Source organism: Penaeus chinensis, chromosome 23, assembly GCF_019202785.1.
Source record: "Penaeus chinensis breed Huanghai No. 1 chromosome 23, ASM1920278v2, whole genome shotgun sequence".
In the NCBI taxonomy this organism is placed as follows: Eukaryota; Metazoa; Arthropoda; class Malacostraca; order Decapoda; family Penaeidae; genus Penaeus; species Penaeus chinensis.
Window position 1 is genome coordinate 5,507,456 of NC_061841.1, and position 9,873 is coordinate 5,517,328.

The following is a 9,873-nucleotide window of genomic DNA, read 5'->3' on the forward strand; positions in this document are numbered from 1 at the left end:
TGCACGGAACAGAGAATTAAAAAAAGAGAAACGAGAAAGGAAGGGGAGGAGGGGAGAGAATGGGTGATAAGGAGAGAGAGAGAGAGAGAGAGAGAGAGAGAGAGAGAGAGAGAGAGAGAGAGAGAGAGAGAGAGAGAGAGAGAGAGAGAGAAGAGAAGAGAAGAGAAGAGAGAGAAGAGAGAGAAGAGAAGAGAAGAGAAGAGAAGAGAAGAGAAGAGAAGAGAAGAGAAGAAAAGAGAAGAGAAGAGAAGACAGGAGAGGGAGGGAGGTAGGAGAGGGAAATAGTGAGGGATTTGGAGAGGGAGACAGGCAGGGGAGGAAGAGGGTGAGAGTTAGAGTCAGAGAACGAGGGAAAGAAAGTCAGAAACAAGAAGACAGATACAGAGAAGAGACAAAGGGAGAGAGGGAGAGAGAGAGAGAGACAGACAGAAAAAGGGGAGCAAGCCCGCGTATCCCCTTTCTCCCCCTCTGAAGCTCCCCCGCATCGTATGCCACCAAAATACACATTCGCTGTACCCCTCTACCCCCTTCCCCGTCGTCCAAACACATGTGGCATAAACATCACGCTTTGCCCAGCACTAACCCCGCCTTCCCCCAACTCCAACACACCCTTTACCCCACGCTCAGGCAACCCCACCCTAGGCAACCCCATACCTTCATACCCCCACCCTAGGCAACCCACCTCCCCTTCTCCCCTCCCAGACAACCCCACACTAGCATACCCCACCCTAGGCAACCCCATGCCTTCATACCCCCACCCTAGGCAACCCCATTCCTTCATACCCCACCCCAGGCAACCCCCCTCCCCTTCTCCCTTCCCAGACAGCCCCATACCCTCATTCCCCCACCCTAGGCAACCCACCTCCCCTTCTCCCCTCCCAGACAACCCCACACTAGCATACCCCACCCTAGGCAACCCCATACCTTCATACCCCCACCCCAGGCAACCCCTCTCCCCTTCTCCCCTCCCAGACAGCCCCATACCCTCATACCCCCACCCCAGGCAACCCACCTCCCCTTCTCCCCTCCCAGACAGCCCCATACCCTCATACCCGAAGCCTTCAAGGATACGGGCGAGGGAATGGCATTACAGAGTAGGGCAAATGGGGCCTCAAAAACTCCATTGTCATTTAGAACATTTATATGAACAGACCTGTATGAGTGAAGACGTGGGTATCCTTGTCCCTGGGGAATGAGGGTGAGTTAGTGGGGAGAGAGGAGGGGAGGAGGGGAGGAGGGTGAGGGGAGGGAGGAGGGGAGGAGGGGAGGAGGGTGAGGGGAGTGAGGGAGAGGGGAACCGAGGGTGAGGAGAGAGGGGGAGAGGGGAGAGGGGAAACGGGTGAGGGGAACCGAGGGTGAAGGGAGAAGGGTGAGGAATAAGTAGATTAGCGGGTGAGGGGAGAAGGGGGTAAGGGTGAGGGGAGATGGGGAGGGGGAACAATTACATACTTGTGGTTTATTAAGGTTCATGAACACAATATCTCATTACTCGCTGCCATCTCTGTGTGTGTGCCTCTTTCTCGATACAACAGATGCTTTGTCTCTCACTCTCTTCCTCTACTTCTGTGGTCTCTCGGTTCTCGCTCTCGCTCTCGCTCTCTCTCTCTCTCTCTCTCTCTCTCTCTCTCTCTTTCTCTCTTCTCTCTCTTTCTCTTTCTCTTTCTCTTTCTCTTTCTCTCTTCTCTCTCTCTCTCTCTCTCTCTCTCTCTCTCTCTCTCTCTCTCTCTCTCTCTCTCTCTCTCTCTCTCTCTCTCTCTCTCTCTCTCTCTCTCTCTCTCTCTCCTCTCTTCTCTTCTCTTCTCTTCTCTTCTCTTCTCTTCTCTTCTCTTCTCTTCTCTTCTCTTCTCTCCTCTCCTCTCCTCTCCTCTCCTCTCCTCTCCTCTCTTCTCTCTCCTAGACCTTCCCTTCCTTGCCTTTCTCCTACTCATTCCCTCCCCTCATCTCCCCCTTTATCTCTCTATCTGTCTGTAATTCTGTCTCCCTCTCTCCCTGTGCCCCTCTCAAGATCAGTGCCGCGACGGGCATCTCACCCTCATGCCCAGTACGTGCGGGCGGGCGAGAACCGCTGCCAACGCTCTCTGGTTCATCAGATCGGTGAATCATTCGGGGAAAGGGAGGGAAGGGCAATGGCGTGAAAGGGAGGGAAGGGGGCGGCGGGAAAGGGAGGGGGAGGTAGGGATGGGGGAGGAGTCGGGGAGGGAGAGGGGAGGGGAGGGGGCTAGCATCGATGAGCAGAAGATAAGGGCGAAATAGAGAGGAGCTCTATCGACTCTTCACATCTCGAATAATACGGACTTTCTACTCTCCCTCTGTCTCTCCCACTGTCTGTCTCTCTCTCTCTCTCTCTCTCTCTCTCTCTCTCTCTCTCTCTCTCTCTCTCTCTCTCTCTCTCTCTCTCTCTCTCTCTCTCTCTCTTTGTCTTTGTCTTTGTCTTTGTCTTTGTCTTTGTCTTTGTCTTTGTCTTTGCCTTTCTCTCTCTCTCTCTCTCCCTCTCTCTCTCTCTCCCTCCCTCTATTTGTCTCTAAATCCAAATTTAAAATTATCTAGACTCCCACATTTTTTTTAATTAAATTTAATTTAATGTCCAATGCAATTGTTCTTATCCCTTCTCGTCAAAACGCTCTTTCCCTAATCCTTTCACTTTTACCTCTTCGAAAACCCTTCATTCTCTCTCTCCTTCTCTCATCTCCCTCTCTCCTCATCCTCTCTCACCTCCCTTTCATCTTATGCTTTCTCTTCTTAATTTTCTTTCTGTCCCTACCCTCTTTCATTATTTCATCCTTTCTTTCTTTCTTTCTTTCTTTTTTTCTTTCTTTCTCTCTCTCTCTCCTTCCTTCCCTCTCCCTCCCTTCCTCCCTCCCTCCCTCCTTTCCTCCTCCCTCCCTCCCTCCCTCTCTCCCTCCTTCCCTCTCTCCCTCCTTCCCTCCTTCCCTCCTTCCCTCCTCCTGCCTCCCTCCCTCCTTCCCTCCTTCTCCCACCCCCCCCTTCCCTCCTTTCATCTCCCTCCCTCCTTCCCTCTTCCTCTCTCTCCCTCCCTCCCCCTTCCCTCCTTTCATCTCCCTCCCTCCTTCCCTCTTCCTCTCTCTCCCTCCCTCCCCCTTACCTCCTTTCCTCTCCCTCCCTCCTTCCCCTTCCCTCCCTCCTTCCCTCCTTCTTTCTCCCTCCCTCCCCCCCCCCCTCCCTCCCTCCCTCCCTCCCTCCCTCCCTCCCTCCCTCCTTCTCCTCAACCTCCTCCTCCTCCGAGAATTCCTCCAGCCGTATAATACCGCGACCTCGTGTCGTTGAGGAGCAGAGGCCTAATGGACGTGTTCTCCGTCGTCGCTGGAACACGTGTCGGGGCGGCCGAGGCACGCCATTCCCGGCCTTCGTGTCGCTCGTCAACTCAAAGGCTTCGGAGGTAGAGGGGGGGGGGGGGGGAGTTGTGGACTTGCGGGGCTCTTCGTGGAATGCTAATAGCCAATTAACGAGAGAGTGTTGGTGGAAGATTTTTTTTGGTATGTGTGTATGTGTGGTGGATATAGGATATAAATAAATAATAATAATATGTTTGGTTTCTCAAATCAATTGAAATCTCGCTGCAAGGCCGTTGACGTAGGTCTTGAATACCCAAGGCCTTTTGCGTCTTGTTTCTGCGATGCCAATAAAATCCGTTTTCCATTCTTACCTTCTTTGTCGAGGTAGATCCTCGTCAGGTAGTTTGCGTCCTTACACCTAATAAGCACCATCTTGGAAGTAACCGAGTCCACGCCGGAGTCCCAGTCGGTCTCCGTGTCCACCACCTTCCGGGAGTCCATGCTTGTGGCCGGACTCGTGCCCAGCGAGCCCAGGGAGCCGCTGGACCGGCTGCCGCAGCGGGGACTCGGCCCGCGACTCGGCCCGCGGCTGCCGCCCACCGTCCGCGGCGACGACCCGCGGTTCACGCACTTCGGGCTCGCCCCCCGGTGGATCGGACTCGCCCCCCGCTGCACCGGACTCACCCCCCGGTGGATCGGACTCGAGATACGGTAGTTCCTGTTCTCCGGCACACCGCTGAGGCTCCGGCGGGGGTTGCTGACGGAGGACTCGTTGCTGCGCGGACTGGCCGCCCGCTCCCTGGCTAGGGGACTCGGGCCGCGGTCGGACTCCACGGGCAACGAGATCAGGTTTCCGTTCATGGCGGGCCAGGACTCCCTCCGGCCGTAGCTGCTGCTCCGGGGCACCCGCCGGACCTCACGCTTGGGCACGGGCTCCTCCTCCGCCTCTTCGTCCTCCTCCTCCTCTTGCCTTTGGTCGTCCATGTGTTCGTCCTGCCGCTCCTCCTCGTCCGGAATGAAGACCTGGTCGTTCTCCTCCTCGCTCTTGTCGCACTCGATGTTCCATCCGCCGCCGCCGCCGCCGCCGCCCCACTCCTCCTGCTCGGGCGACGACCAGTTCCTGTTCTGGCGGTTCCACTTGGTGGAGTGCGTGTTCAGCTTGTCGCGCACCTCCAGGTTGTCGTTCTCCGGCGAGCTCCACTTGTCGCCCTCCTCGAAGCGCCGCCATGGCTGCCAATTCTTGGTGGGCTTGTCCTTGACCTCGATGCGGCACAGCCCGTACTTGAAGTAGTTGTAGTTCTTGTTGCGCAGGTTGATGCGCTTGGGGCTCTGCTGCGAGTACTCCTTCACCACAGCCTTGAAGTCCGACGGCGCCTTCGGCTCAGGCTCCGCCGCCTTCCGCACGGGCGTCGACGTCACGTGGCCGCGCCCCTTCTTCGGCGGCGCCTTCTTCGGGCTGGCCGGACCCAGCTGGACAGGCTGGCTCTCGGGCGCCGACTCGGGCGAACTGGCCTTGTCGCGCCCCTTCTCCCCCACCTGCACGGGGATCTTGCTGACCGTCCTGGCGCCGCGATCCACGCCGTCCTGCTGCTGCTGCTGCTGCTGCTGCTGTCTCTGCTGCGGCTGTGGCCTCTGCTGCTGCAACTGCTTCTGCTGCGGCTGCTCTTGATACTTTTGATTCGTTTGCTGAGGATGATTATTGTGCTGTTGGTGCTGCCGCAGTTTCTGCTTCTGCTGCTGTTCGAGGAACTGTTGCTGTTGTAAACGATACTGTTGCTGTTCGTGCTGTTGTTGCCGCTGTTCCTGTTGGTGCTGTTGGTGCCGCTGTTCCTGTTGGTGCTGTTGGTGCCGCTGTTCCTGTTGGTGCTGTTGGTGCCGCTGTTCCTGTTGGTGCTGTTGTTCCCGCTGTTCCTGTTGGTGCTGTTGGTGCCGCTGTTCCTGTTGGTGCTGTTGGTGCCGATGTTCCTGTTGGTGTTGTCGATGCTGGTGTTCAAGCTGTTTCTGTTGCTGCTGTTGCCGATGTTGCTGCAGATGCAGCTGCACCTGCTCCTGCTGCCTCTGCTCATGGCGCCTCAACTCTTCTTCCAGCTGGTCTACGCCCGTGTCGTCGGCGTCGCCCACCGAGTGCCTGGGGCTCCCTTGGCCTTGGTCGAAGCTGTAGAGCCTCTGCATGTGCCTCGGGCTCACGCTGCCGCCGCCGCTGCTGTGGTGGCGGGGACTGCCCAGGTAGCCGCTCCGCGTGCTGTGCCGCGGACTGCCGAAGTTGCCGTTGCCTTGGGGGTGCTGCTGCTGCTGCTGCTGCTGCTGCTGCTGCTGCTGCTGGTGCTGGTGCTGGTGCTGGTGCTGCTGCTGCTGCTGCTGTTGCTGTTGCTGTTGCTGTTGCTGTTGCTGTTGCTGTTGATGTTGCTGTTGTTGTTGCTGTTGTTGCTGGTGATGGTGATGTCGGTGGCGCGGACTGTCGCTGCTGTTGCCGTTGCCGTCCTGGCGGCCGCCGCCGAAGCCGTTCCTGTTGGTGTGCCTCGGGCTGCCGTTGTTGTTGAATCCCGGGGGCGGCGACATGTGGCTGGGGGCGTCGCGGCCATCGCTGCTGCTGTCGCTGCGCGTGTGGCGGGGGCTGGCGCTGGCGTAGCTCACGTGCCGAGGACTGTCACTGCCGTAGTTGGCGTGACGGGGGCTGACGCTGCCGTAGTTGACATGGCGGGGACTCCCGTTGCCGTAGTTAACGTGCCTGGGGCTGCCGTTGCCATAGTTAACGTGCCTGGGGCTGCCGTTGCCATTTCTGCCGCCCACGTGGCGAGGACTGCCGTTGCCATTGCGGGCGTTGTTGTTGTTGTTGTTGTTGTTCTGGCTGAGTCCCTCCCGGCTCACGATAATGTCGGGGACCTGCCTGTTATCAAGGATCATGGCGTCCTCGCGGAGACTTCACCAACTACACATGTAAACAAAAACTAAAACAGAAAATCACGAAAAACGAAAAACACACACAAACGCACAAAGAACTTCCTTCCTCCGTTCCTTCTTCGATCCTTTTACCCTCTTTCTTTGGGTGTCGTTATTCCTCCTTTCCTCGCTTCCTTTCTCCTTCCTGGTGCCTTCGATATCCCTCAGTCTTCAGACCAGCAGGACAGAAGGACGTGACTGAATGCGTAGGCTTCAGGAAGGGTCCAACAGCAGGCGATCTCTTACGAAATCCCTCGTTTCCTCAGCACCGAAAACACAGAATAAAAACAACCAGGCTTTCTATACACTTTCTATGTGTATCTGCGGTTATATAGATATCGATATATACCTATTTATAATTTACTTCTATATATACATATACATATCACACCTCCTTTTCGGTCGCACCGTGTTAAGGAGAAAAGCACTACGTTGGGCGTCTCCTTCACTAACGTTCTAAGTCCCAGAGGTTCTGACGATGAGGAAGACAGCTAGGATCTACGATACCGTGTATATATATGAATATATATATTTATTTATATATGCTCTATAAGGCAATATAGCAGCTATATGAGGTCCATTATATAGATCCGTACGAGTAACTTTTACATACTTGAGTTTAGCACTAACTTACGTCCTAGAGAAGGGGTAATATAAAGGAATGATGCGGATATAATATGCATATATAAGTAGTATGTTATCTGGAGTATATTATAGGCGCTTCCTAGCAAGACACGTTATGTCACAATCAAAAAAATTGGTTTTGTTTCACAGTTATGTCAGGCGCTGTCAAACGTCAGCACTACGTCACTATTACTGTTAACGTTGAAAGAGGATTTGTAAAGCACTTACGACGATATGCAAATTAAGATGCGGCACACTTATTGTTGAAAAAAAAAGACAGTATGACAACGTTTTTTTGTTACACTATCACTTTCTGCAGTACACTACTATACACTGGATCATTTGGGGTTTCGGTCTCACTTATTCTCTTCTCACTTCTCAGTAATTTCGCTTTCCTTGTTAATTTTTGGCACTTCTTTACTTCGTTTTGTTCTGATGGGCGCTTTCTTATTTTCCCCTTCTATTCCTTATCCGTCTCCGGCCTTGTGTGCAGATTCACGCGAGCGAAACGTGGACGTTGCATTCAACGGCACATGCAAGAGGGGGGTTCATCTCAAGCGGATACTTCTAGACGAACGCCCCTTCTGAATCGGCCTGCATGCGGATCTGCCTCCCGGGTCGCGTCCTGGGCGAACGGCTCTCCTCGTTCTCGTGGGCTGAATCCGTCCTGCAAAAACGCGTCCAGATGCATCCGTCCCGTTTGCTCGGCGGTCTTCGCGTATGGCCGATCCTTCAGATGGGGACGTCGGTCTCTTTGGCTTTTTATCCGGACCTTTTTCTCTTCTCTTACTCCGAATACCGATTACCACTGCGATGAGAAAATAAAAAAAAATATCTCTGTTTCTGATCACACAATATATCTGCGAAAATATTTTCCGTACACTACACTTCAGTTTATCGTATCTTTAAAATTAATGCCGTATTAAATCGTCCGTCTGGTGGGCTTTCCTAGCGTGACACACACCCTTTCCCGACGGCGTTCGGCGCACAACTGGCGATGGCGGTACGAGCGAGCCGCGCGCTGGCGTCCAGGGTGCCGGAGGTACGGTAACCCTCCTGCTCCTCCGCCGCCGCCTCCGCCTCCGTCATGGCACGTCGTGTTTCGTTCGGGGAAAGGCGCTGGATCTCATTCCAGGACGAGCCTTAGATCTCCATGACGTCCAAAGGACATGAGGATCGGACTCCGCCTCATTCTCGAAGAATCTCCCGCCGAGAGGGGGTGGGGGAGGCAAGGGAAAAGGAGGGAGGGAAGGGGGGGGGGGGTCGTCGTGATCATGTGACGAGGCTGTCTCCCCAAAACGCGTCCCAAACGAAAACATTCCCGGGTCCTGCGAGTGGGCATCGGCCTCCCTTCCCCCAATTCAAAATAGAGCAAGAGAGGACGTGCCCCGGTCACGGAGGCCTTCGCTCATCCATTCGAGCCGATCTTCCCTTTCCCTTTAACGCCAAAATCATAAATAAGTTGCTACAGTTCCATAGGCATTGTGGGGAGAGGGTTGTGGCGTCTGGCACCGAGAGAGGGGAGTGCCTGGGAGTGCCACTGCGCCTGCGTGCCATCAGGAGTGGACGGGCTACACCATCAACGTCACCATCCATTGGGGAAAAGGGGGACTATATTCTACAGCAAAAGACTATTGCATATAATGGAATATACGTTTAGCTTTTAGTCGCGAAGTAAATAGCTTAGCATATATCCCTACGCTCCAAGGGAAAACTGAGGAGAAATTGCATAACCGGCAACTCTACCACACTCCTCCTACCTCCCCTCCCTGTCCCTCTCCTTCACCCCTTCCCCTCCCTCCCACCCCCTCCTACACCCGTGCCATCAATACAAGATTCCAGTATGAAAAAAAAAAAGAAAAAGAAAAATGAAGTAAACTTACAAAAATACAAACCGAAACGCACCCAACGTGTCACAATCAGACACAAAGCGAAGAAGAGACTAACGCATAAAATAAAAACAACAACAACAACAATACGAAAAAGGAAAAAAAAAAAAAAAGTAATAATACTCCGTGGGGAGAAACTAGACTTCAACAAGAGAATCAGTGCAATGCGCCAGCCCACAGCCGGAGGAACTACGTCAGTCAATCAGGGAATCTCTCTCTACATTCGTGAGTAGCGTCTTGTTTGGCTTTGACTGGGGGGACGGGGGGACGGGGAGGGGAGGAAGAGAGGGAGGGGGAGGGGAGAAGAGAGAGAGGGGGAAGGGGAGGAAGAGAGGGAGGGGAAGGGGGAAGAGAGGAGGGGGAAGGGGAGGAAGAGAGGAGGGGGAAGGGGAGAAGAGAAGGAGGGGAAGGGGAGGAAGAAGAGGGAGGGGGAAGGGGGGAAGAGAGGGACGGGGAGGGGAGGAGGAAGGGGGAGAAGAGAGGGAGGGGGAAGGGGGGAAGAGAGGGAGGGGGAAGGGGGGGATGAGAGGTAGGGGAAAGGGGAGGAAGAGAGGGAGGGGGAGGGGGGAAGAGAGGGAGGGGGAAGGGGGGAGGAGAGGCAGGGGAAAGGGGAGGAAGAGAGTGAGGGGGAAGGGGGAAGGAGGGAAGAGAGGGAGGGGGAAGAGGGGAAAGAGAGGGAGGGTGAAGGGGGAGAAGAGAGGCAGGGGAAAGGGGAGGAAGAGAGGGAGGGGAAGGGGGGAAGAGAGGGACGGGGAGGGAGGAAAAGAGGGAGGGGGAAGGGGAAGAAGAGAGGGAGGGGAAGGGGTGGGGAAAGAGAGGGAAGGGGGAAAAGGAGGAGAAAAGAGAGGGACGGGAAGGGTTGGGAAAGGTTATTACTTGGGGCATCTTATTGCCGGAACATGAGAGAGTAATAAAACCATGAATACATAGGCTTACATAGGTACACATGCAAATACAAAACGCGAACACACACACACACACGCATACATACATACATACATACATACATATATACATATATACATACATACACACACACAAACACACACACACACACACACACACACACACACACACACACACACACACACACACACACACACACACACACACACACAGCGCCGACA

At 54.5% G+C, this 9,873-nt stretch overlaps 1 protein-coding gene across 7 annotated transcripts in view; it reads right to left on the reverse strand.

The window, feature by feature from the left end:
* The window catches only part of LOC125037557, a 117,056-nt gene extending 109,125 nt beyond the window's left edge, over nucleotides 1-7,931 (reverse strand). For 2 of the 7 annotated variants that reach the window (XM_047630738.1, XM_047630741.1), the window contains exon 1: nucleotides 3,665-7,928. In XM_047630738.1, coding sequence (XP_047486694.1) covers nucleotides 3,665-6,197 — 2,533 coding nt within the window. In that variant the 5' untranslated portion in view covers nucleotides 6,198-7,928. Of the gene's footprint in view, nucleotides 1-3,664 lie in introns of all 7 variants that reach the window. The other 5 variants (XM_047630737.1, XM_047630735.1, XM_047630739.1 and 2 more) reach the window with 4 other exon arrangements.
* Between the last annotated feature and the right edge of the window lie 1,942 nt (nucleotides 7,932-9,873).